The sequence below is a fragment of the Aulonocara stuartgranti genome (assembly GCF_965226115.1).
Source record: "Aulonocara stuartgranti genome assembly, chromosome: 6".
NCBI lineage: Eukaryota > Metazoa > Chordata > Actinopteri > Cichliformes > Cichlidae > Aulonocara > Aulonocara stuartgranti.
In genome coordinates, this window is record NC_138944.1 from 10,146,429 (window position 1) to 10,173,191 (window position 26,763).

The window sequence follows — 26,763 nt, forward strand, 5'->3', positions numbered from 1 at the left end:
TCCAGGATATAGTTATATTGTTACTTTGTTAGAGTTATTTGATACTATATTTTGCACTATCCTACTGTATAATACTGTATACTGCTATTCTTATTGTATATCTTATTCATCTGTTCCTCTGTCTCTCCTGCTGCTTTGAGCATATCATATGACAAAAGAATTTCCCTCGGGATAAACAAAGTTATACTTATCTTATTTGCAAGAAGATACTTGAATATCAAGTAAATTAAGTTTAAAAGGGACAAAGTAGGTTTAGACTTAAGTTTATGAAAGTGTTCGTGTGATTCTAATGCAGCGCTGAACTTCATTTCCAAGGCTGTACTAAACAGCTGTAAGCTGATTAACCAGCAGGTGGCGCTAATGACAAAAAGAAGGCTATAAAGCACCTTTTTATGCAAAGAAGAAAAAAACGGAGGAAGCAAAAATGGCTCAGGGTTCGCAGAAGTTTAAAGCTCAGCGTCCAGGATCCAAAAAACAACAACAGAGCAAACAGAAAGGCCCGAAGAAAGGAGGTATGGCTCTGATTTCTTTCCCTTATGAAGCCCGATGATTAAAAATATTAACAATAACGTGTGAAGTATTTTTAGTCGGTCAGCAGCTCCACCATGTGCCCCGCCTGTAAACAGCTGAGCACGTTTCAGATTATTTACCTCAAACATGTGGACAGTCTGTCCAGCACGGATATTTAAACAGCAATGAAACCAGTAACCCACTAAAGCCTTTCAAAAGCACACAAAAAATAAGTACAAATAAAAAAAATAAGGGGGTCGAGAGTAAAACAGAAACATCAAATTAGCTTCATGCCTTTGTAAGCAAGCTAGTGACAGATGGATACGGTATTGATGCCACAAGGGAAAATGATTGTGTTACAGCAGCAGAATAAAGAATAGAAATAGTACAGTCTACAATAAATAAACAGCATAGTTAAAATGCCACAGGTGCAAAGTACACAGTGCAAGTACTGATATATAGAACAGTGGCTAAAATGTTATAGAACAGTGAAAAAAGAGAGTAGTGCACATCACATTAACATATCTATCTAGATAGATAGATATCGATAGATAGATATCGATAGATAGATATCGATAGATATAGATCGATATCGATCGATAGATATACGCATGCACACACATATATATTTATATACATATATATAAAAGAAACGGCTGCAGGAAGGCATAACTCGGAAATATGTGTGTCTTAAGGAGTATTTAGTTGTCACAGAAACTCAGAACTGATGAACTTGTGCAGAAAGGCGGGACAAGTTTGGATGTGATCCAATCAGAATTAATATTGTTAAAAAAAAGTCTCCCAAGTTTCCTGTTTTTTTATGAAAATGTGACAAAATGTCAGCACTTGGGAGCGAGAGAAGTGTAAACTTACAGACTTAAATTTGATATCAAGGAAAACTGTAAGCCATGAGGAGCAACTTAAAGTGAACTTTCTGAGGAATGCTTAAGCTGTTTTCTGACGTGTCTTTATTAAAGTCTTAACTAATACATAATGAACATTTTAAAATATGACCTCAATTAGAGTCACAAATGAAGATAAAACACAGTATGCTGTAAGCTTGCCGGCCTTTTGAATGACACGTGAGTGAACACATGTCACAAATGATTTCAAAAGATGGTGATAACAAACATTCAGCTCAAAATTCACTAAATTCATTAACCGCTGTGATGTCATGGTGGCTACATCCATCTTTCATATACAGACTGTAGTTTTTGCAGGGTATACCAAAAAGCGCTTGAGCTCCATCTGATGGACAAACCTTCAGAGTATCTGAAAAAGGAAAGTTGATGTTTGTGACACTTTCTGTTACAAAGGGAGGATCATAGCACCGAAGAAGGCTCAAGTGGTTCAGCAGCAGAAGCTGAAGAAGGTGAGGAGGACAAGTGACAGGAAATCAGAGGAATTTAACAGTGAGTACAGGTCTGAGCTTGACCCGCTTTAACTTGTCTCCAACTCTGCTGAAGGGTCTAGAGGTTGCCATCAGGAACAAGATTGAGCAGGAGGTGACCCAGAAGGCCAGCTCCTCCCTCCACAAGCCGCTGAGTGTGATTAAAACTCCCGAGGCTAAAGGAAACCCTGGAGCAGCCCGTCCTGGAACCAGCTCCAAATAAAACCAGCTCGCTCGAGACCTGAGTCTTCTGGTTTTATATTACAAATTGATTAAAATGAAGTTTGAATGGGTTGCAATTAATATCAAATGTTACATGTCCTGCTTTGTTTTGTTTTTTTGACTGCAAGCTGACTTCCATGTTTTTAAGAAGTTAATCCAAAACATTTAGCGATTACACTCACTGGACAGGTTACATCAGGCTGTCACAGGATTTTATCTTTTCCTGCAAAGATAAAATCGACAAAGGAGACAGATTTTTGGTACTCTGTCAGATTATTCTGTAGTTATCACTGTACAGAAAAATTGTATTGTAAAATGTATAAATGGGCTTGATTTATTTAATCTTTTGTGTTGATAAAGTGTTTTGTCAGCTTGCTTTATAAAACTAAAGATGATCAGTTCACTGTCTCTCTCTAATCTGTTGTGAGAATGTTTACACACTGCACTGTCAATAACTATGAAACTATCTATATATATATATATATATATATATATATATATATATATATATATATATATATATATATATATATATATATTTTTTTTTTTTTAAATATGAAAATTTTTTGGGTGTCACTTGTTTTCTTTCCTTTGATGGTACTTGGTCCATGCTTTGTAAGGAGTATAAGAATTTTACAAGGATAACAGAATCTGCCCTGCTCACGCTGACAACTAAATATGATTGGCAGGTCCCCACACCCTTTTCCAAATCACAGTGAAAATATAAACAGGTTAAATAAAAGCAGCAAAATCATTTTTAAATGCCTCGGCTCAGTCAGACTCCAGCCATGCTGACAATAGCTGCATGATCGGACATGGTTGCAAGTTTACTGGTGCTTTTCTAACGTAAGCACATGCGTTGTAGTGATTGGAGACAAAGTTAGACAGGCAAGGCTGAAATGGTTTAGACGTGTGCAGAGGAGGGATGGACAAAGGATGCTGAGGAAGACCGCAGAGAAGGTACAAGAGTTCTCTGTTATGAGGTATTTATTTAAATCCTTTTGCTGGATTTAATTTGTAGCCATGCAGAGGTGCAACATCTACATTTAAGTTTGATAATTATGAGGTTACAACGTCAGACTTAAAGCTTACTGATAGTATACTGTGCATATAAGGACAGCACTACCTTATGGTTAACATGATCACATATGTTAGATTAATTGCTAAAATACAATCAACAATTGAAGCAGTACAGATTCACCAGCACTTATTTCTAAAGCAGGTCTAGTACTAATCTGAGCATGTTTAAAAAGCCTTAACGGCCTCCATGCAGTGATGTGAGCGCAGGAAACGAGGGAAGGAGTCCTTGGCCATCAGACTGTAGATCCTCTGCTGTGCTTTGTTGAATGTGTTGGGACATGGAGAGTCCATCACACTCAGCAGAGCCTCCCGGGTCTCAGCATCCAGGTTTACCTAACGAGGGAAAAGTTATTTAAATAAGTTTTGTTCTTCATCATTTGCTGTTTAGTGATGTGTGCTCCTCTCTACCAACCTCCTGTGGAGCGTCAGGGTTGATAAACTGGCTGTAGATGCTGCAGGCCTTGTTCTTCTGCAGGTTTGAAGGGGAAACCCTGTAATCCTCGCAAGCCAGCCAGAACTGAAGGTTCTCCTCACTGAACTCGGAGCGCAGGAACGCCCGAAAGGCCTGCAAACCACCTGAGAGGAAGAAGAAAAGAAGAGCTAGAAGAACGGTTCAGGTTTGACACAAATTTCAGCTAAACATCTGAGCTTTTCATGTTTTTACTTGGTTACAAAAATTCAAAAATACTGTTCTAAAAGCCATTTTTACACAGTTCCTATGATAAACTGTGCCACTGGAATTAACATTGAGTTATGTGAGATTATAATATTATTTTATGCCATGTTAGACCCTTAATTAAAGATTGTGAATTATTATGTAGTTTTAGTTTGCATTATTCTCCTGAATTAGAAGAAGGTGATAACTATTGCATTTGTTAAACTGATTTGCATTACATTAGACTGCTGATTTATTGTGAATGAATGATATTGTTTTATGATGCATTATACTGCTGAGTTATAAGAAATACTGTTTGCAGAAAGTCATCGCCTTATTTGTCTGATTAGAAGAGAACGGAACATGCTGGAGTTTTCTGCCCCATCTCAGCAGGAGCAGATAAACAGGGAGCCAAGGTCATAGCTTAGGCGCCGTGTGAGAGAAAGCATGTGAATGTTTAGGCTTTTATGATTAGGTGGGGGCCACTAGAGGCTATAAGAGTTTGATCAATGCTCCACCATTTTGAGATCTGATGCTGTCTGCGTACGGTGTCCATCTCCCACGCGTGTGATCATTAAAATCATCGTTTGACTCAACCCGGCCGGACCAGTGTGGTTATTGTGGTTTTTCCTCTTGTATCCATCCCCAATATTTGAATCCGTAACAGTTATTTCACCTTAATTCTCCTTATTGAGGCTTAAATAGTACAAAATATGCAGTTGTCAAACACAGCTGACTGCTTTTCCTTTGATACATACTGTTTTAAATAGTAAGTTAGCATTAGCAACACTAAAAAATAAATTAGCCAACAGTAATATGATGGTTTTCACCATCTATCTAGAGTATTAAGAATACAGGAGATATAGATGTATAAAAGTAAAGGTACTTTTACTTTACAATTAATTAATTATAAGAATTAACTCAGTAAAAAGTAAAAAGCAGTTCAGTTAGGATGCACCCTGAATAAACATTACCATGTCACATTTTTAAAAAGGAAGAACACTATATGTTAGTGATAATAATGCCTAATGTCTTCAGATTTTTAGCTGAAATATCAGTGTGCGTTCTTATGTACAAAATAAAAGCACTTTGCTGCCTGTGCAAACGACTGATTAACCTTTCTCAGTAAAGATGTGCTAGAATTAACCAGAAAAAGGTCAAATCTCCTCACCCTCCAGTAACATTGAGCTGTTTTTCATGTTTGAATATTAAAGTGGTGACTGACTTCAGAAGCAAAATAAAGTGAATCTTACTTTTGCTGTTCAGCAGCGTTTCCAAGTCTTGCAGAATTCTTCCGTCCTGAGTCCTGATAAAAGGGGCACAGGGAGTCAGAAATGTAGCTTCAGCTCCTCTGATTTACTCCTTATTCAAAATACGGGTTTCAGTGAACTTACTTGTTCTTGTGGTGGGTCTCAGCCAGGTGGCTTAGCTTCACCCGCATCTCTTTTGCCCTGAAACACAGACAAAAGAAGATGTAAAACAAACTCAGGGTTTCATTTATTAATGTAAAACATAATATCAAAAATAAACACGTACTTCTCCAGACATGAGGAAGGCAGGTAGGAGAGCCCCCTACACATTGAAGCTGCTAGTATTAAATGATCTGCAAAGGGAAAATTAACTGAGCTGTATTTGAAGAATTATTCCGAGCCAGTCTCCTGGACTAAAGCGTGCTGCTCTTATATACAGCAGTCTGCCCGTGTGCTATCTGATCTGTCAATCTGCTTCGATTAGAACAGCAGGTGTGGAGATGGGAAGTGAATAGAGATTAAAACCGTTGAATGAGAGGCTGTATACGTGCTCAAAGGCCATGTAGTCCTGTCAACAAGAGATACAAACACAGTCAATATATAATATAATAGTAGGAAAATCACATGTGTGAGTGTACATGAGTGGTCAGGGTACACCTGTCATCTTAAAAGTGTGTCATAAACGAAACACAGAGTGGGCTGCAGAGTTATATCACAGAAGAATAAAGTGATGAGGGAGGAGCAGGTGGACAGGCACAACCACTCATCGCTGGAGAATGTCTGAGATCTGCAGGCCGGAGATGATGATGGACAAGCTGGTGGACAAAATTAGAGGAACATCTGGCAAAATCATTAAATAAGGTTCAGCTTTTCTTCTCCATTTCTAATTTGTTAGTTGGCTGTTTTATAACCCTCTTATGTGGCTCTCTGCAGACAGTGCTCATCTGTATGTCACTGCAAATAATGTTAAAAGGAGAGCTAAAACTTTGTGCCAAATTCTGATCAACTCCATATTACTGTAAATTTGTAAAAATCAAATCAGAGACACATAGAGACAAAAATGCTTCTGTTGAATCATAACTTCCATTGTTTGAATAATGTGACGTATGGGAGGCCTGCAGATTATGTCGTGCTCCTCCTGAATGAAAAGATGACACTGGTTGGTTAAACATTTGCACACATGAGTCAACTAATTTTTAAATACTGGTGTTTCATTAGACGCTGTGAGGAAAATCCCAAATTATCTGAGATACTCAGAAAGATCCCCAGCTGTGTTCTTGTTCATTGATGTTCCTGTCTCACCTGGAGAGAAATATCATTTATGAATACATATCAGTGCATTCGGTTATCTTCACTGTTTAAATTAATGACTTGAACATGCACGAATATCCTCTCTACATGTTAGTGATTCCTTTTTTTCCTTCGACCTTATGCTTTTGCCAGCTGTGATAGGTTATAAAATCTCCGTGCTCATCTTCAAGAGCTGCAGGGAAGAAGCAGGAATTTTGTGACATAACTAGTGTGGAAGCCAGTCACGTGTGATTTGGAAACTTGAAACCTCCAAACACACTGAAAATAACGAAGAAGGGGACATCTTGTGCCCAACAGCGGAATTGTTGAAATACCTTGAATAATTTTAGGTAATATACTGTGTTAAAATAAACAGAGAGTGGTTATGCACGTGAATACTCAAAGTATTTTTAAAAAGTCAAACTAGTATAGTTAAAATCCAGCATGCACGAAAGTGTCCAGCCTTTAAAAACCGTTCGCAAAGTACATTGAAGGTAAAGAAGCTCATTTAGCAGAATGTTTTTCAGTGATATACAATTCTGTGCAGGCTTTCAGCTTTAAGTCAAGGGATTTCACAAAAGTACTGCATTAACTGTTTAGGAAGTGCCGCCATTTTTAATCATATTGCTCAATAGTAAAGGGACAAATTAACATAACTTTAAATATAAGGAATTTGTACTTTAATTACAGCATGGCTGTTTGAAAGGCCACTGTGGTGGTGAACAGAGGCAAAACTAAGAACACTGTCACTGTCCAAATACTTATGGACCTAAATGTATTAGCCTGTTATAAGCATTAGGGAACCATGGACTGATGATCTTAGTATTTATTTAGAATCTGGCCCAGGGGCTCTAGCTGATGTCATGTGAGAAGTCCTTGTCGTAAACAATTAATAATTCTTTTTATTGACGCAAAATAAATTGCCGGCTTCACACTCTGAGTACACTGCGGACACACACGGATCGGACACTTCTCCACCAGAAGGCTTCAGCAGCAGCAGCAGGAGGACGACTGCGTGTTTCGGTCGCTTCCTGCTTCCTCAACAAGAGTGTCTGAGAAATCTGCAAGACGCAGCGCCAAGCGCCGCAGAACACGGAGACCCGCTGAAGCCAAGGGGAGCCCGCTTGTGTGGTTTCCAGTGCTGTTTTAGGATTGAGCGGACCTGCCGGTTTCTCCTGCGTCCTGATCCTCCGCATCCGCCCGAGCATGGGCGGCGAGTCGGTCTGCAGATAAACACACTGTGAGTGCGCCTCAAAATGGTCTCGTAGATGTTATAATTAGACCGTAACAGCGTGCGTAACGCTGTGAGGATCAAGTGAAAGGTGTTGTCATGTATTTAAAGGATAAAATGCTGTTGTGTATGTGGATGAACATGTGAGCCGGGGTATTTCATGGCATTCCCAGTTTACCGGTAATAACCAGTAACTCAGTTACTGGAGAGTGTTCGAACACATCAGTATTAGGTTACAAATTTAGTAAACGTTCCACTCGATGCCCACATGCCCTGCTGCTTGCATTCATTTTTCAAAATAGGCTAATCGTAGCCTATCAGATTAACAGGGTGGGCACAGTAACAGCGCCTTACACAACTCACACTACGTCCTGTGCTGCAAACTCAACTACAATACACACTCTGAATCGACTACACATCCACTATGAATAATAGCGTTCAACTCTATTCATTTCAAATGGTGTTTTATAACAGGAACACTATGTAACAGCTACAGTACACCCAGTTTAACCCTGCCAGATGTAATCTCTACCTATCATCAAGGCTTTGTAAACAAAACTGTGACGGCTGCCTGTTATCAACAGATACAATGCACACACACACACACACACACACACACACACACACACACACACACACACACACACACACACACACACACACACACACACACAAAATAAATAAATTTGAGGTTTAAAACTGCAAAATAGTGAGTTTACATCTGAAGCTTCCTCCTCATGTTATCTCTGCTCAGGGGCATCTAGTTTTGGGTTAAAGCTCTTCGGTGGCAGGAGGAGCCTTTTCTAGCTTGGAATGAAATGTTTGTTTTTCCTTTGCTGTGTTTCATCCGTAAGTAAATTAGTCATAGTTAAATTGCCTGAATGCATCAGCTTGGTGACTGAATTTTGATTTCTCAAAAATAGTGGAGGCTCTACTAGAGGTGTAGAGGTGCTACATTCACCTTATACAAATGAAGCTGACCTCCTTGGCCTCGCTTTTACACCACTAATTTATTGTATCTAAGTGACAGCTAATGGCATGAATCAACAAAGGAGGGAAGGCAAAGTGAGGGGAGTCAGCTGTTAACAAAGGTTAGCAGAGCACAGATAACAGGCTTAGGATGGTTTAGCAATTGTTAAAGACAGTGAGCCAGTTTCAGATGTGACATCTACCAAAATGACCCAGTACAACTTACAACCAACAGTATGAAACACATGGCCTTTCATTTCAGAAACAGTCAGAGTGAGTGAAGCAGCCCCAGGCCCCTCTCCAAATGATCTGCAAAATGTAACACAAACTGAGGTCACATCACGGCAACTCAGAGTTATTCCAAACAATCATTTCTATCCAGAATAGTTTCAACTGAAAGCTTAGCCACACTAATGCCAAGTGTCTTCGTGATATGCTGGACCAGTGACTCTCAGCAATTAGACAGTGAGATTTTCAGGCTGATGAAACAGCATTTTTAAAATACCACAGTGACACTGCTTCTTATTTAAAAAAGAAAATTATGTAGACACTTTTATGGGTGCGTTTATTCAGCTTTTGCTGTTTGCTGTACACCAGCACCTCTTTGTACACCCACAAAGATTGTCATATGTTCCAAAACCACCCGATATATATCTGCAAAAACAGTAGACTTCCTTATATGATATATTTAACTTCTGCTTTAAACGTGAAATAAATACCAACAGAAAGTGGCTGTTATATATTATTTTATCACATATATCATTAAATTGAATGGATTTCATTATTCTGTTATTCAGCCTACACAACCAAAGGACTGTAATTGTAGTTATTTCTCACTATGTGGAAACGCCCTCTGGTGTGACTAATCACAGAAGCTCCACCACTACCACGTCTATTCAACAGACCAATCACTGCAAGGACATGAGGCCCCCCTTTATTACAGTCACTGGCCCCACACAAGGTATTTTCGCTTTCTTCCAAAAGAGCTCCTTAGCGGAAGCTGGGAGACTTATTTAAACTTTCACAATTATCAGGATACTCACATTGTTACAACTTCTAGTGTGTCTCAGTGATCTGGGTAGACCTCTAATGTACCTTAGCACTAAACAGGCTGAAAACAGTGTTAGGCTGTAAGAAGGTTAAGAGGCTTATACAGGCTACAGTATGTTATGAGATGAGGATCCAAACATGGGGAGATTTTAAGGTGGGCAGACTATTGGACATATCATAGTTTTGTTTTTTGTTTTTTTTAATCAAATGCAGAATATGAACAGTTAATTATTAGCTACACTGAAAGATACAGATCAAGAAAGAAAGGGGGCCCACAGAGACTGGTTATGATTGGGGTCCAGGGTCCTGCGCTGTGCCCCTGTTTCTGCTTAATATTACATTTGCTGCCTCTGCAAAACCCGCCAACCAGATAACAACTGTTTGCAGTCAGTTTTAATAATTTTCTCGATTGTTTTTGGTCTCTTTCTTTGCAGCCCATAAGCTTCAGTTTACTGACCCTAATGGGTTGCAATGCTCTCATTAACAAAACTTAATTTTGATAACTGAATAGTTTGTTGTACAAATGAAAGTTTGAGGTATTCACAGATAAACAGACATACTGTTCTGTGTCAGGCTGTGGATACTGAACTGGTGCCCCTGTATCTTATCAGCTAACTCTGACTGGTGACCAGTCATGGGACCCCAGCGGACTTGGTTCCCCTGGGTGCACTGCCAGGAGAGTGAATCCTCTAGTCCAGACGAGGAGCGGGAGCAGTGCTGGGCTGAACTCTTTGAACAGCTGGACATCAACAAAGATGGACACATTGACATCCTTGAACTGCGGAGAGGGCTGGCAGACCAGGGGCTTTCCAAAGGCTCAGTAGAGAAGGTAATACAGCAGCATACAGTGATACTGTGCATTACAAATGGGTTCATTTTCTACAGATATTTGCCAGTTCACATTAGACACCTCCCAATGTCAGTGATCAGACTGTTTTGGTCTTTAGGAGCTAGCCGTCTGGGTGGCTGTAGCTCAGGTGGTAGAGCAGGTCACCTACTAACTGGAAGGTTTGCGGTTTGATCCCAGTCTGCTCCAGTCTGCAAGCCAAATATCCTTGAGCAAGACGTTAATCCCATGTTGCTCTTCGATGCATCCATGGGAGTATGAATTTCTGTGAATGTTAGATAGTAAGCACTTAGAAAAAAGTGCTTGTGTGAATGTGCAAGTTGTCTAAAGTGCTTTGAGTGCTCAGATAAAACAGAAAAGCACTATATAAGAACCAGTCCATTTACCATCTGACACAGTTTTACCATTAAACAGTCAATAAATCATTCCTTATCTGCTCTATGCTCTTTAAAAATCTTGTTACCTAACATGCACACAAATAGTGGGCCATTTTGATAAACGACTCTACACTTCAACCTTCCACGTCATTCAGTCTTTGCGAGCTGCGTTGACCCTAAATGTAGCTACATTTCTTGGGAGGTGCACATCAGATTACGTGGAATGTTACACCGTAGGGTTAAAAGGAGTTTCCAGTTACATCATAAATTATGAAGCAGATTTCCCGCTGAAGCATAATTTAAGCTCAAAATGGTTCCTAGCAGAGTGGGAGAGTCCTATTGTCTTCCCAGTCTCATTACACATTTCCACCCAGCTGAATCCTGGAAAAAGGAAAGTTGAGTTCCCAGAAAGTTGATTCTGTTTACCTGGACGTTGAGAAATGCAATGTCCAGGTAAACAGGATCAACGTTCTGGGAACTCAACTTTCCTTACCTTTATGACTGAGCGTGCAATACATTTATTCAGGGTGGTTATAGCGAAGATTTTAACCCTTTAAAGCCGGTCGGAGCGGGCACGCTCCATTTTGCGTAACTATTTTTAAATCCCGGTAGCACTGCAACCACATAAGCTAGCGCAATAATTTTTTTTGCATATGAAACCAGAGGAGTTGTACTTACATCTTATGCCATCAGCTTGTCCTCGGTCACAGTTTCCTTCCACATATAGCTTTGCAAAAACTGCATAAAAAGCACTTGCAGCAACAAAAACATAATATTCCAGAAACACGCTTTGCCGATCCGATCAGCTGTTTGTAACACTTCCTACGTCCATCAGCGTGAACTGTCGCATGTCCGCCATGACCTGCCCGAAACCGGAAGTGACGTCATTTTGCGGAAATGTAGTTTTTTACGATTGGGGCCTTATGAGCCTACACTTGTGTTTTTAAAAGTTATGTTTGAGTTTATGATTTTCTGTGTTGTTTCTGGGATGCTTACGACTCATATTGCACTGCTGGAAATAGTTTATTTTGATGCATATGCTGTTATTTTGCATATTTGCACTATAATATTTATTTTCGTTTTTCCTGCAGTGTATGAAAATTGGTGTATTTCAAAAATAAAACTATGAAGACACTTAAAATAAATTTCTTGTGGTGGGAAACTAGTTTGTCCAACTTTTTTGTATTTACAGTTTTGAGGGATAAGCCTCTTAAATTTCTCTAACTAGAAATATATGTTAAAAAAACAAAAACGATTTTCAATATTTTTGTAGTTTATTGCACTTTTTTGCAATTTATGTAATTACAATGCACCTAATGCAGACATATTATTAAAGTTTGGGCTATAATGGTTGTATTGATGTATAGCAACTTGAAATGCTCCCAAAAATGGCTCCACAGCATGTAAAAATATAATATAAGCTCTGGCGAACTTGGTTCTATGGTAGGTCTTAAAGGGTTAAACAAGTAGATAAGAATGAAAGTGAAGACATTTCAGCTTTGTATTTCTTTTATTTTAGATAGTTTTGTAAGCCTGCAATTATGCTTTTGTTATTTCTTTGGTTTTTCCACATCTAATTTTAGTTTTAGATGATAACTTTGGTCCCCAGGTGGCCTACTGTCTCTACAACAGATCACACTCGAGAGAGAATATATCCACCAAAATCCTCCAGCAGGCTTCTACTTTTGGGCTTTGCCATTTGCCATTTTTGTATATTGAAGTCAAGGTGCATTAGAGGACTCATGAGGGCTGGTCTCTGTAAATGGCAAACATAAGTAGAGGGCACTCTGTAGTACCAGCAGCCACTTCACATTAAAGGTCACATCAAGTCAGTTTAGTTGTAAAGAAAGATTTTTAAACCAGATGCTGGTTTCAGATAAAACCTCAGTAATTCAGCTTTTCAGTGCTTTTTTGCCATTACTTGTTGCTCTACTGTTGGAAGGTCATTGTTTAACTCAGTGGTTTAACCTGCTTATGCATGGGTTTTTGTGGGAAGGAGAAACTGTGTCTAAATTTCACCTTCCTGCACACTTTCTATTCATTAAGAATAGCACCCGTTCATCTTTCCTCTTCTCTTTACATTAAACAACCAGGAAAGGCAAAATCTCTGCCCTTCTCCCTTTACCTTCTAGTTCCATCTTATCTGCATCCTTACTATTTATGCAGCAGCAGCAGCAGCAGCAGCAGCAGCAGAGAACATAAACAGCATGGATTTGTATTGAGAAAGCACACACGGTGTCTCTCTTCTCTCTTTGAGTGTTTGTTTTGGTAAAAAGTGTCTGGGTCACCAAGAGAACTCATCAGTTCTTCTAGTTCTGCTTCTTCTCTCGCCTGGACTGTGTGAAAACTGTAAGCTCCTTGCTCCTCTTTGTGAATTAAGAGGGCTGCAAGCATAATATGGTTTATTTCAGAGTTTGAGGCTTATGTTAGGGTAAGATTTAATGTGTGAGTGTCTGTCTTTGCACACATGTAAAGGGCAGCGGGATGCTATTTTGGTCGAAGGAGCAGGACTTTGTAAGCTGAGATTAGTAACCTTTTGCTCTGTCATATGCTTGATCTCTCTACACATGGATAATTGTCCAGTTTCTTTTTCTCCTGTAACATTTATCACTGCTTCTGTGTAATTCACTCTCTACTTTCAGTGTGTTTTGGCCCCTGTTTTTCCAAGAATATTTCTGCGACAGAGTTACTTTTTAGGTAACTAGACAGGGATTCTTATTGTTATTTGAGCCACTACATAAAACAGAGATGGACACCAAAGTTTTGGAAAAATGGGGTGTAGCTGTAACTGTAAGGAGAGTAAGGGTTGCAGAGTGGCATACTAGTCATCCAAACCTTTTGTGGACATTCATAACACACATGGCCAAAATTTCAAATGATAACGTCATGGTAAAGTCAGCATAAGTCATACAGCTCTTACAGTGAACACATAAGAGACTATTGTTTTCTCTTCATGAGGGGCAGCCAATCAGAATGAAATGGCTTGTTATAGACTGAGGAGCTGCACACAGATAAATGTCATACAGTATGTGAAAAAGTCCAAACATTCTTTTTTCTTTTTATGTTTTCTAAAATTTCAAAACTTCTAGATTGCAAACAACAAATTTGTCTATCATTTTTTAACTTGATAAGATATGAAACTGTGTCAGTTCTGACAAACGTAAATACTCAGCAGATAAATGATTGTTTATAATCAATTAAAATTCAGATAAAAACTCCTTTACATTTACATGAAACTGTTGATTGATTACAATCCACATGGTGTCATCGCCACAGGCTAAAGATGAAAAAGTTGCCGGCATCACTAAGGAGGTAATATCCACTAACAGATTTAAGGGAAAATCGGTGCGTTGTTTATCTGCAGTTCATTCATTAGAAACTGTTTATTAAACTAAATTTTGGACACAGTTTCGAGAGATATTAGTAGACAGTGAAGTTAACAAACACTGGAAATATTGGAAAATCCGAATGGTCTTGATCGCGTCATTGCTTGGCTGTTTTTGTGCAGCTGGGATTCTCAGTGTACGTCTTTTGGACCCTTTACATGTGCTTCTAATGGAAAAAAAAATGTAAACTGTGAATCATGCAAGCTACACTAATAGAAATAAACATTGAAGTGGCCCATTAAATCTTCGAGTATGGTGAATACCTTAAAAATAATTCTGTTCACAGCTTAAATTAACTATTAGCTGGATGTGTAAAGTTCAATTAATAGTTTTAGTTTATAAAACAGCCTTTTTGACTTTTTAAAACAGATGAACCGATCCTTCTTGGGAGAAAAGCATTTCATTTAACACATATTTCCTTGACTGCACAACACCTATCAGCCATATTTTCCCAACAGATTGCAAAGTTTATGTAAAGCCCAGAGGCTGCTGGACTTTTGTGAGGAGATATTTCTTTGCTGTCAAGGTCACCTCAGCTCTGTGTGCTCTGATAAGCTGAAGCAACCTTATGCTGTTGTGGAGAACTACAAACACACTGTCTTTGTAGTAATGTGTAGACAGGCTAAAGTCCATTTTTGGTCCGGATACTTTCAAGTAAAAGTAAAAGTATACTTTTAAGGACCAAGCAGCACTGTGTAATTACACTTGTTTAAAGACCTGTTTTTTGTTCTTGACCAAATGTTGTTTTACATCACGTCCTTGCTGTCAGATCGTGGAGGCCGGAGACACCAACCGTGATGGAGTCCTGGACTTAGAAGAGTTCACTCAGTATCTTCGTAGCCATGAAAAGCAGCTTAAAGACATGTTTCGCAGCCTGGACAATAACAACGATGGTCTGTATCAGATCACAACATGATAGTTTTTGTAATTATCTCACTCGTCTCTCACTCAACCCCTGTGACTTGTGGATATCTGCAGGTCGCATAGATGCAACAGAGATTCAGGTCTGTCTTCGCAACATTGGTGTGAATATTAGCTTGGAGGATGCCAACAGGATTTTGTTAAGGTATGTTATCAATCAGTAATCCATATTGCATTAATAATTCCTACGATCCCTGTCTATCATCAAAAATACTACCTGCCACCATTTCTAATAGGTTGAGCAGCGTGACACTTTCAATATTAAGCCACTGACTATGCTCTATAACCAAACTGGGGAGAATCTTTAGAAGCTGTTCAATCACCTCAGTCACAGTGACCCATTGTTACAGGTTTGTTAGTTACTCTCTAACCTAGAGATTTAGTTTTGTGGAAGATATAATGTCAATTTTTGCTGGAGTCAATCCTCACTCTGGCCCAGTGATGGAGAGGAGGGAGATTTGTAGTATTTACAAAAGCTGTCTTTTATCCATAAAACCTTGATTTTAGCCTCATATTTTAAAAAAACTAAACTGATTGAATCAGTGGATTATTTTAAGGGGATATTGAAAACATGATCTGAAGAACATTCAGAGAGTTGAAAACGTGAATATGAAGAGATCTCCACACTAATGAAACTGAGTCTTTAGAATGGATTAGAATAGCCCTTTATTGTAATTGTACATTTACAACAAAATTGTAGGTGCTCTACACCAACTGTCTTGCTGGGATAAAATATAAATAGTAGACAGCAGGAATAAATAGAAAACAAGAGAAAAATATCCAAAAATAAGAGAACGATTGAAACATTGGACAACAAAATAGTTGCAAAGTGCTCAGTAGTAGTGCAAAGAAAAGACTTGGTCTGAAAAGAGTCCATAGTGATGAAGGTTACTCCGACCATGGCTCAGACTAGGGAGGCAGGATTGGTGGGCAGGGTGTATAGTGTTTGTTGACAGTCTGAATTGCCCAGGGGAGGAAGCTGCTTGTGAGTCTGGAGGTGTGAGACCTGATTGACCTGAGGCGCTGGCCAGAGGGCAGCAGGTCAAACAGGGGGTGGGTTGGGTGCAAGGGGTCACCTGTGATGGGCCTGGTTTTCCTGAGACAGGAGGAGCTGGCGATGGCCTCAAGGGGTGGCAGAGGGCAGCCAATGATTTTTTGGGCGGTGTTAATTACCCTCTGCGCAGCCTTCCTGTTCTCAGCTGTGACCCCTGCATACCAAACGCCCAGGCAGTACTAGAGCACACTCTTCACTGAGGAGCGGTAGAATGCCAGCAGCAGGTTCTGGTCCAGGTTATTCTTCCTCAGGACATAGAGGAAGTGCAGCCGCTGAACTACTAATAGTAGTAGTAGTAGTTAATAATAAGATGAACTTTTATCGATTTACATGAACTTACTGTGGTTTCAGACGTAAGGTGTCTGAACCCTGCAGACATTCTAACCAGAGGGTGATGTCACTGTGGCTGTGTCCATCTTTGTTGTACAGTCTCTGGTGTTTTTCTTTATATGAATTTTATGAGCTTTTTATCTATTTTTTAATATTTATTTATATGTGTTTCCACAGTATAGATAAGGATGGTACAATGACCATTAACTGGAATGAGTGGCGGGACCACTTCCTGTTTAACCCTATCACTAACATGGAGGAAGTGGCGTGCCATTGGAAACGCTCATTGGTAAAGTCGGAAACAAAATTTATCATACAGTATGCAGTGTGTTTGACACCACTGTTAAGAATTCAAAATATTTTTTTATTCCCCACTCCTTGTTACTTTTTTTTTTATACATCTTCTGACCTGCATGGCTTCAGTAGATGGTGGACATCGGTGAGCAGCTGACAGTCCCAGATGAATTTTCAGAAGAGGAAAAGAAGTCTGGGTTTGTCTGGCGGCAGCTGATGGCTGGAGCCATAGCCGGATCTGTATCCCGGACTGGAACGGCCCCTTTAGACAGGCTCAAAGTCTTCCGACAGGTCAGACTGGTGCACTTACTGCCTTATCTCTCTGATCACTCTGAATTCATCCATGTGTTACTGTTTATGTATAAAAAGTCTTTTTTGAGCTCTGATGCTTTAATATTGACTTTCTTGCTTTACTCTGCCAGGTACACGGCTCCTCTGATTTTAAAGGGAATGTGCTAAGCAATTTTCAGACGATGGTGAAAGAGGGAGGAATCTGGTCTCTGTGGAGGGGAAATGGAATCAATGTCCTAAAAATTGCCCCGGAGACTGCTATCAAGTTTGCAGCTTACGAACAGGTGGAGAAAACTATGAACACACATTCAATTTTTCACCTTACACTCCTAACTCTTTCAAGGCTTTACCGTGATTCATCATTCTCTTATTATTATTATTTTCCTTTGTCCAAATATTTAAATCGTTCTAAATGATCTATTTAGATCATTGTGAAAAATAAACATATTCTCTTATTTATTCTCTCTGTATCGAATATGAATCCAAACCAGCAGCAGCTAGTTTGGTCGAGATATCGCGGAAGTGAGAAACAGATGCAGGACTTCTCAGGCTATTATTTCCTTCACTGTATTCTGGTTGCATGGCAACAAGACTGCAGAAAGTCACAATGTTTTTAACCTTCTGTGGTACAAATAAAAAAAAAAGATTTAACTAATGAGAGGTGCTTTCCTGAAAATGCTCATTAAATTCTAAAACATGACAGTGTTGTTTCCTCATTAAGGATGTCACCCAAAATGTTGACTTCCTCATTGTGTATTATTATACACAATAAACGCTTTCCCCTCGCTCGTGCACCAGTTTTGCGTGTAAACTTTACGTCTAATTTTGTTTCATAACTGCGATGTAAATATACTGTTTATACTGTCCTTAATCATTATTTATATGAATAAATAAACATTTGATTTTGTGAAATTCTCTTGCATTTTAAATTTAAAATTATTGCTTTTGTTTATGAAGGCAAAGATTTTTTTTCTTTGCCTCAAAAGAAAGGAAGTGTTTTTACGGGGTGTTATGCAGTGGCTTTACTGGTCTGTAAATGTTGCACCTGATCTAAAACAATGGGACTCCAGTATTAGACTAACAGGCATTCAGCTTCCGTTACCTACTGATCTACTAGAAATTCTGAGAACCACAAACCCTCCAAATCCTGGAGTGCTCACCACTGACCCAATCTGAGGCTCACTTTGTGCTATTTCTCGATTCTATTACTCTCTTTCCTTGCTGTTTCCATTACCAGGCCTTCAGTTTTTGTTTTTTGCTTTTTTACCAGGTAGATTTTCTACAAGTGTTTTAGTTGTTCTAGCATCCAATATTGAGGAAAGCTGCTGATAGCTACCAGTCATCTTTTTTTTAAATTTCACAACTCAAGGCTTGAATTTCTTGGACATTTTGTGCTTGGTGACATCTTAAAAGCAAAGCTTGCATGGAACAGATGTAAAAGCTGACAGTCATGTTATTCTTATTGTTCAGTTTACTTTTTAACGATACATTAACAATAATTGCCAAAATAATTTGTCTTTCTTCTCTGATTGTACAACCATTTCACATTATTAACTTAAAAATTATGTATTTCTGCACAGATCAAGAAAATGATGCGTGGCAGTAATGAATCTAGGACTTTAAAAGTACATGAGAGATTCGTTGCCGGTTCTTTGGCTGGAGCAACAGCTCAGACAGCCATCTATCCAATGGAGGTAACAGACATAAAGAATATTTTTATATTATTGAGAAAACACATTTTATAGACTTAATGAAAATGAACAAGTTCTCTCCTTTTGTCTGCTTCTGTTTCTTTTCCTTCTCTCTTCTTCCCCTCAGGTGTTAAAGACCCGTCTCACACTGAGAAAAACAGGTCAATACTCAGGAATAGCAGACTGTGCCAAACAGATCCTACAGAGAGAAGGCGTCGCAGCCTTCTACAAGGGCTATATACCTAACTTGCTGGGTATTATCCCTTACGCTGGCATCGATCTGGCTGTCTACGAGGTCAGAGAGACATGAAAACCTACAGCTCCCGCTGTGTTTTCCTTAGTCTTGACCTTCTTTTCATGTCTTTTATTCAACAGACTCTGAAGTTTTCTTGGCTGAACAGGAACAGAGGTTTAGTGGACCCAGGGGTCACGGTGCTGGTTGGATGTGGTGCCGTGTCCAGCACTTGTGGACAACTGGCAAGTTACCCTTTGGCGCTGATCCGTACCCGAATGCAAGCGCAAGGTGAGGATACGCGTGCTTGTACTCACAGTTACAAATAAGTGACAAGTGAGAGGAATTTCAACACATGCTGGTGTGCAAAGAAATTCCTTCATATATGAATTTTATATTTATAAGATTTGATGTGACTCTCCAGGCGATACATATGGTAAAGCATCATTCAAAGCATCAACTGCACATAATCGCATAAAGTAATGAGGGCAACTGTTTTTATTGTGCTAATACAGCTGAAATGGACAAGTACTACAATATAAGCTGATGCCGTCTCGAAGAAATATTGTCATATGCTTTGGTTATTGACAATTACGGTTCTGAGGGGTTGTGCACTTTAGTCGAATAACTGTCTTACGGCTAATTTAGCCTTCTGCTGTAAATCTATGTAAAGCCTACGATGCAACCTACGTAAGTGGCCGAATTCTTTAGCAGAATTCATGCTTTCGTGGGGGTTTTTATGGGTTAGTTAGTTATATGTTGCCCCGGCCATAATAGAAAGAAATAAAGTGTTGGGTCCTTTTTCCTGTGTCCTGTGTCCCTTCTATTTGTTCTGGTCATAGGGAAACAAATTATTTCCATTTGTTTGGAAATCCACAGGAAAAATTAACAGTACTGAAAAGGCCAATCACAATAGTCGCAGGTTGCATCTATGCATCTATGTCATTAGATTTCCAGGGAGATACAAATCAGGTTACAGTGTACTTATGGCATAAATTTAAAACATAAATTTAAAACAGAATCATAAACTGCCTGTTAGCAAGATGTCGAGCCACCAGAGGGCTTTTAAACAGTAGACCAAAAAAAGGAAACAAAGAACATCTTAGTCCAAGGTATATTTCTTAACTTTTTTCCAGAGTCTTTAGCTCAGTTTTCTTTCAACAGAGTTTGCTTAGTGTTTATAACAAGTTCAGAAATATGTAGGATTGACATGTTCAGCTCCATCAGATGAAGACCATATTGTGCCCCTTGTGTTAAAATGATCTTGATGTGGCTCATCTCTTTACTTTCCCAACAGCTTCAGTGAAGGGAGCCCCTAAAGTCTCCATGCTGACATTGCTTCAAACCATTTTGAGCCAGGAGGGCATCACTGGACTTTATCGAGGAATTTCTCCCAACATGCTCAAAGTCATCCCCGCTGTGAGCGTGTCCTATGTCGTCTATGAATACACAAGGATATTCCTTGGAGTGGATATAGAGGGTAGGAGGGTAGGAAAAGGAAAGGGGTAGCAAAAGGAGAAACTGTGGTGCTTTTTACCTGCAAGCTGTTGGAAGTGCATGGGTCGACAGGCTTTTGAATGATACAAGAGAATGTAAGTCTTGAATTTTGAAGATAAGGATGAGAGAAATCGACATATATACTGTATGTTATATATACAGTAATCTGTTTGAAATTCTGACATTTGGGTGACATGTGATCTGTAATTGCTTTGCAATGCATGTCAGCAGATGTGTGAAAGCTAACAGACTGACATTTTGCTGCTGGAGTGACCTGGACATATGAGGATTTGCATGAACTTGACTGAGAACAGGTAAAAGGTATAGTCGATCTTGAAAACCATATTATATTGCTACAACATTATTTTTTTTCTTCCAGGTGGTACTTAGAGAAGATGGAGGGCTGATCCAATTTCCTCAATTCTCTCTAAGTAGAGAGACTTACAGGGTCTCCCAGTCCCACATATTTTACATGTAAGGGGTCTGATCTCCATGGGGATACTCTTTAAGAGACATCACTGATTGGCTACAGAGTCAGAGAACCTAGGTTACAAAGTAACTAACTGTTCTCTTATGTATCAAGGCTCTCTCTCCACCCATTTTCCATGTATATGAGGACTCTGTAACAAACACAGTTAGGAAACGAAGCAAATGTAGCACAAAATGGCAGCTGAGTACTAGTGTGATTGTAGAGTTCTTCTACACATAAGCATATGCTCATGGTTTTGATCCAAGATGCTACCAAAGGTTAGCTGCCTCTCCCAAGCACTACGCCTACTTGCAAATGTAAGGAAAGCCACTTGGCTACAGTGAAAAAACAACATCATTCTCAACCATATGTGAGCCATGTGCTACAGAATCTAGCATGTGTTTTTCAATTAAGTCACTTTTAGCAGTCAAATCTGGTAAAAGTGGACAAGTTCGTCCAAAAGGCTCCTGTAAAAAATTTCTGTGAGAAACACATCCTGCAATAAAGCACATGAGGTGGGAGAACTCCTAAAGGGAAGACATGCATTCTGCAGGTCCTGGACTGCCCATTTAAATGAATAGTAGGTCACCTCCACAATCCAGTGACAGGTTTTCCCAGGCAGTCTGGTCTATTACCAACGAGTAGTTCACCTACTGATCTCTGAGCACAAGTCTGAAAAAGATACATCTTGAAAACAAGGCCTTAAAGTGAAATGGAGGTTTTGTGTAAAGCACCGCCTGCATAATCTGGCAGCCAGCTGCAACACTACCTGTGTGCTGAAAGGTCTGACGTTCTCACAGCTGACACCACAACCAGCATGCACACAAAACCATTACCTCCAAATCCCATGGCAGGACAGCACAGCATAACACTACGAGCACTTTTGGCAACCAGGCAATACAGGTGCTAGTTTATGACGACCAGCAAAGGTTGTTTTCATGGCTGCAATCAGTCCCCTCAAAGCTAACAGGGACTTGTAGAAACTGGAGAATGTCAGGGGCTGTGCAGATGAGGGAATCCACCTGTCTCACATTGAACTCTCTGTTTCAACTTTGCTTGAACTACTATGTAGTCATACGAACACACCACCCTGTTTGACCAAGAGCCTTCGGCAACGCTGTGGCTGGAAACTCAGAGGCCAGGCCTAAAGCCTCAGCCTCTGTGAAAGGAGATGATAAATGTTGCTAAGATACAGACCTGATGACCACAATGATGAGGGTCACTCAACCTAAACTCTTTGCAGGACGATACAGAGGCGGGTAAAGGGATGCAGGTCAAATAGAAGGCCCCTAAGGCCACGGATGTGCCACTGTGCAGATAGCTGACTGAAAACACAACCCAGCGACACAAAGCTCACATCACCTGAGTCCTCTGAAACTGGCTGGGCTGGTGTAGCCTGTGGTGTCTTTAGGATACATTCTTCACAGCCTTGTGGGTGCATCGTTAACACTTCCTCTTGAGCCTGCGGTAACATCAAGGTTCCATTTGACTTGAACAAAGCCGGTTGTACAATCCTTTGGACAGACAGACCTGTCTTCACATCTTTTCTTACCAGCAAGTGGAAACTTCTGCTAATCACAATTACACAAACAATAGACACAAACACTCAATGCAAGTTGAACAAACTGTAACACAGTGGTCACGGGAAACACACCACACAACTCCAGTCTCTCAGTTTCAACTGTGCAAACCCTGTTTATTCTCACAATTAGTGATTTAGTGGTCACACTTTACAGTGCCCTTTCCTCCGTCTGCGTCCCTCTGATTTCTCTCTCTGCTTCACACTGCCGGTCCCAACGTCCTACTATGTAAATAAGGGAGGTCACGATTAGCTGATGACTGGCAACAGTGCCAGTCAGGCTCCCCTGGCACTGCCCCGGAACCCTCTGCCCCACCCCTCCCCTGCCGCTGCGCCACAAACCGCACCCCGCCACCATACTCATGTTTTCTGGACTCCATGGAAATCAAGTTAGTAAAAAGCCCTGCACACATTGCACCTACACTGCAGTATTGCCAACCATTGTGTGTACACCACAGGTGATGTCTTAAACAGTATACACAGTAACTGAGCTTGGGGGATCAGTCCTTGTACATGTGGAATATGTAGGGTGGAGGTACACTCCTGACTTAAAAGGGCCACAATTAGTAAAGCAAAGCAATAGGTATTGAAAAAAAAAAACTACTGAAGAGGCACTCTGCCATGCATTTTCTAGAAGAGTTACAACTGAATAAAGCACACCCAAAGACTTTATGTTTTACAGAAGATGAACTGCCAAAGCCATATCAAGGAGCACAGATTGTTTCAGATAACTTCTTTGGCTAAATGCTCATGGGTAATGTCACTGTTCTTATGCAGAGAGGTATTTGAATGCTTTCTTACCACATGGGCCAGTGCCATGTACAGTATTTTCATAAACACTATACTAAGACTTATCTTTGTCTGTATCATGAAACAATAATAGTATTTAATGCAAGTGAACATTTTTTCTCAATATCAAAATATGTATCAATGAGAAATAAAATGAAAGCAGTGAACTAAATAAACTTTGTAATTTGTGTTTATTGAATGCTCCTTGTATTTGGTGACAGTGTGTTAAAAGATGAAAGTCAGACTTTAAGAACACTCCTAGTAAACCCCACCTTGTTATTTTTACCTGATATACAGCAATTATGCAATTAAATTCAAATTTAATGAATGAAAAATTGTTTGTGGGGTTTGTACTTACCGTTTCCTATGAGAAGTAATTATTTTGTGAATTTCCAAATAATTTCCTGCGGTTATCCAGGAGAGCACTTCATTGCAGTCTAGAAGCTGTTGAACGCCAGTGAAGAGTGAGTTTTTAAATGTTTCCAAATCTTTGAAATTGTCAGATTTTTCTTAATTTGCAATACAATATGAGGATTTTTTTTTTAATCAGAATTGTGGCCCTTACCGTATATAATTTAGTTCTTCTAATAGTCAAGACTGTTCAATTGGGAACAGTTGATAATAATGAAGAAAGAGGAAAACCTCCAAATTCTTCAATTTCACTCAGATCAATAGCTACACAGTTCAAACTTGGACACAGTTGGGTGTTTCAACTGGACACTGATCCCAAACACACATCGAAACTGGTGCAGGAATGGATAAAGCAGGCAATAAACATAAAGGCAAAAAATAGACTCAACAGAAGCTTCTACCCACAGGCTGTCAAACATGCCCTACCTCCAACCTGATTGAAGGTTAACTGCACTGACAAGACTCATGGATGTTATATATATAATATATATATGTGTGTGTGTGTGTGTGTGTGTGTGTGTGTGTGTGTGTGTGCGTGTGTGTATGTATGTATGTATGGGTGGGTGTATCCGTATGTATGCATTTGTATGTATAACTTATACATATCTTTCTTGTGTAAATGTTACGTTATTGTGTATTTCACACAATGGAAAGATGCCAAACTGTGTGTCATTGTTCTTGTAGCAGTGACAATAAAAATCTATTCTATTCTAAAGCTCCTTGAATGGCCTTCCCAAAGTTCTCAACACTGTTGAAAATGGATCTGTGCCAGGAAACCAACCAGTTTAAATGAACTCCAATTCTGCCAAGAAGAGTGGTCAAATATCCAACAATAATTGTACTAGAAGCTTGTTGATGGCTACCAAAAGTGTTTGGTTGAGGTGCATCTTGCTAAGGCACTTAGCACTGAGCCAAATATTATTGGTGATATAAAAAAATGAAAACTTGTACATCCAGTTTTTATTTTTTAAAGTCATGACAGATGTATGTTTGGAGTTTAGTCTGTTACTGTTGCTTTTTTTTTTTTTTTACCATTTCTTCTTGGAGCAACTGTAACCCACATCATTTCCTTAGGGGTTAATAAAGTATTCTGATTCTGATAGTTTCAGGCTACATGTCCTGCCATTATCCAATGACACATCTGCTTACCTGTATCTTTTGCTTGTTTCTCCTCCTCTTCTTTTCTATTTTTTCTAAGCTGAGGACTTGATGGCTTTGAACTTTTCTTGTCCATCTTGGTTTTAATTTTGCACTCCAGTACGAACACCCATTCCCCAACTCGAGCATCACCACAACATAACCTAATAGACCTACACCTTAGTTCACAGATTCACTTTGTCTAGGGTTTATGTCTGGGATTTCGCACAACCCAGGATTCAAATCATGAATACATAATGGGCTTGGACTGACAACATTATGAATGAAATGTGCTCTGGAAGCAGCCGGCCGCCTGCCCTTTCGACAGGTTGTGTGTGAGACTTTAAATCATCAAACTATAAATTTTAAATTGTTATTGGTCCCTTTATCCCTAGTTGTAAAGTGTATATTTACTTTTTTACTCTTCTTATATTTATTGTTTGTTTACTTGCACTGCTGTAACTGGAGTCTCGTCGTCTCGTCTCTCTATATACTGGACTGTATGTAGCGGTATGTATGCTGTATGTAACGATGCCGCCCCGGGCAACCGCCCGTATTAAAAACCGCTACTGGTTGTCAGGACCAGAGCCAAAGGGTATAATGTATTCTGAATACTTTGGATTACTTAATATATTATCATGCTTTTTACAACTACATGAATGTACTATTGCTGTGTGATTTATTACTATTACTGAAGGTTACTCACCATACCAATACCAACTAGAATTTTAAATCTTAATATAAAATGAGTAACAGGGTGGACATTAGGTAAGGCTGCACTTTTTGCAGCGATCTCTGAAAACTATTCACGTGTATATAAAACAGGTTTGCGGCTCCGAGCCGTCGTAAAGAGACTTCTGGCGGGCTTGTAGCCGAAAACTAGCTACCCTTAACTTGTCTGGGTCAACTTTGCTAGCGAGACAGAGAGAGGCGTTGAAAGGTTGCTTCGAAGGAAAACAGAACACAGTGTACAGTCGAATCTTAACAGCTTACTTACAACTGGGCTCGTCAGGCACTCTTTCTGGCTGCAGTGGTTATTATTACATTTACATGCTTCCATCTCCCGATTCTGCTCGGTGACAACTCTGACTTTCCACTTCAGTTTTTCTCTCCCTTCCTCGCGCTCACACACGCACGGGTATGGCAGTCCATTCTCCCTGCAGCACGCACTACACTGCCCATCAGGCTACATTATTTAGGGCTATGCCTGTAACACTCTGCCTATTGCCTTCATATTAAATCATTTTTGTGAATAACTTTTTAAAAATATTTATTCACGTGATTATGCGGCCGCAAGTAGGGGTGACATGGGCCGCGAGATTGAGATGCAGACATTAGAGCCTCTTAATGCGTGTTTTGTTTGGGTTTCCCTGGCGTGGAATTACCAAAAATAGAGATGTCATAGCCTAACATGTGAAACAGGAAAAGACCACCGTGTAATCCATTTTTTTTTTTAAAAAAGTAACTGTATTCTGAATACCACCCTTTTAAAAGGTTACTGTAACGGAATACAGTTACTCATATTTTGCATTTTAAATACGTAACGCCGGTACATGTATTCCGTTACTCGCAAACACTGTCTGTATCAGCAATTACATAAACATGAATTTAAGCATCCATTGCAATGTCTTCATGGTGTATCTCTACATAAGGAAATTACATATGTGATATAATGTTATTAAGCTAAAAAATACAGTTAAAAAGCCTACCATAATACAATTACTTGAACACATTGAAATAAAAACCACTGAGATGACTAGACATCGGTTTCTGTGCAATTTCAGTGCAACTACGCTCCAGTCCAGATGGAG

General features: G+C 39.5%; 3 protein-coding genes across 4 annotated transcripts; 2 read left to right on the forward strand and 1 right to left on the reverse strand.

The window, feature by feature from the left end:
* The first annotated feature begins 381 nt into the window (after positions 1-381).
* cUnh19orf53 (chromosome Un C19orf53 homolog) lies at positions 382-2,520 on the forward strand. The gene is made up of 3 exons (XM_082537685.1): positions 382-512; positions 1,827-1,882; positions 1,977-2,520. The coding sequence occupies exons 1-3, from the start codon at positions 425-427 to the stop codon at positions 2,121-2,123; spliced, it is 291 nt and encodes a 96-aa protein (XP_082393811.1). The 5' UTR covers positions 382-424; the 3' UTR covers positions 2,124-2,520.
* A 170-nt stretch (positions 2,521-2,690) lies between these two features.
* Positions 2,691-26,730, reverse strand: LOC309709179 (regulator of G-protein signaling 5). Of its 2 annotated transcripts, XM_082537684.1 has the most exons (6): positions 25,950-26,730; positions 5,394-5,460; positions 5,252-5,308; positions 5,111-5,163; positions 3,615-3,778; positions 2,691-3,535 (listed from the first exon to the last, which is right to left on the reverse strand). In XM_082537684.1, exons 2-6 carry the CDS (start codon positions 5,435-5,437, stop codon positions 3,368-3,370), a joined length of 486 nt encoding a protein of 161 aa, XP_082393810.1. In that variant the 5' UTR covers positions 5,438-5,460; positions 25,950-26,730; the 3' UTR covers positions 2,691-3,367. The 2 variants fall into 2 exon arrangements, with proteins under 2 accessions (XP_082393810.1, XP_082393809.1); XM_082537683.1 differs by lacking the exon at positions 25,950-26,730 and having other exon boundaries at positions 5,394-7,152.
* slc25a23a (solute carrier family 25 member 23a) lies at positions 7,382-22,504 on the forward strand. Its single transcript, XM_082537682.1, has 11 exons — positions 7,382-7,637; positions 10,259-10,476; positions 15,027-15,150; positions 15,236-15,323; positions 16,740-16,851; positions 16,989-17,147; positions 17,279-17,431; positions 18,728-18,841; positions 18,966-19,133; positions 19,214-19,361; positions 20,368-22,504. The coding sequence occupies exons 2-11, from the start codon at positions 10,282-10,284 to the stop codon at positions 20,577-20,579; spliced, it is 1,473 nt and encodes a 490-aa protein (XP_082393808.1). The 5' UTR covers positions 7,382-7,637; positions 10,259-10,281; the 3' UTR covers positions 20,580-22,504.
* Positions 26,731-26,763: the final 33 nt, after the last annotated feature.

Excerpts from the sequence above, each read along its gene's own strand:
- slc25a23a (XM_082537682.1), top strand. The coding sequence starts at position 10,282 with ATGGGACCCCAGCGGACTTGGTTCCCCTGGGTGCACTGCCAGGAGAGT. Across the intron at positions 15,324-16,739 it reads GCCAACAGGATTTTGTTAAG|TATAGATAAGGATGGTACAA; the intron begins GTATGTTATCAA and ends GTGTTTCCACAG. Across the intron at positions 17,432-18,727 it reads AGTTTGCAGCTTACGAACAG|ATCAAGAAAATGATGCGTGG; the intron begins GTGGAGAAAACT and ends ATTTCTGCACAG.
- LOC309709179 (XM_082537684.1), bottom strand. The coding sequence starts at position 5,437 with ATGTGTAGGGGGCTCTCCTACCTGCCTTCCTCATGTCTGGAGAA. Across the intron at positions 3,779-5,110 it reads AACGCTGCTGAACAGCAAAA|GTGGTTTGCAGGCCTTTCGG; the intron begins GTAAGATTCACT and ends TCTTCCTCTCAG. Across the intron at positions 3,536-3,614 it reads ACCCTGACGCTCCACAGGAG|GTAAACCTGGATGCTGAGAC; the intron begins GTTGGTAGAGAG and ends TTCCCTCGTTAG.
- cUnh19orf53 (XM_082537685.1), top strand. The coding sequence starts at position 425 with ATGGCTCAGGGTTCGCAGAAGTTTAAAGCTCAGCGTCCAGGATCCAAA. Across the intron at positions 513-1,826 it reads GAAAGGCCCGAAGAAAGGAG|GGAGGATCATAGCACCGAAG; the intron begins GTATGGCTCTGA and ends TCTGTTACAAAG. Across the intron at positions 1,883-1,976 it reads AGCAGCAGAAGCTGAAGAAG|GGTCTAGAGGTTGCCATCAG; the intron begins GTGAGGAGGACA and ends ACTCTGCTGAAG.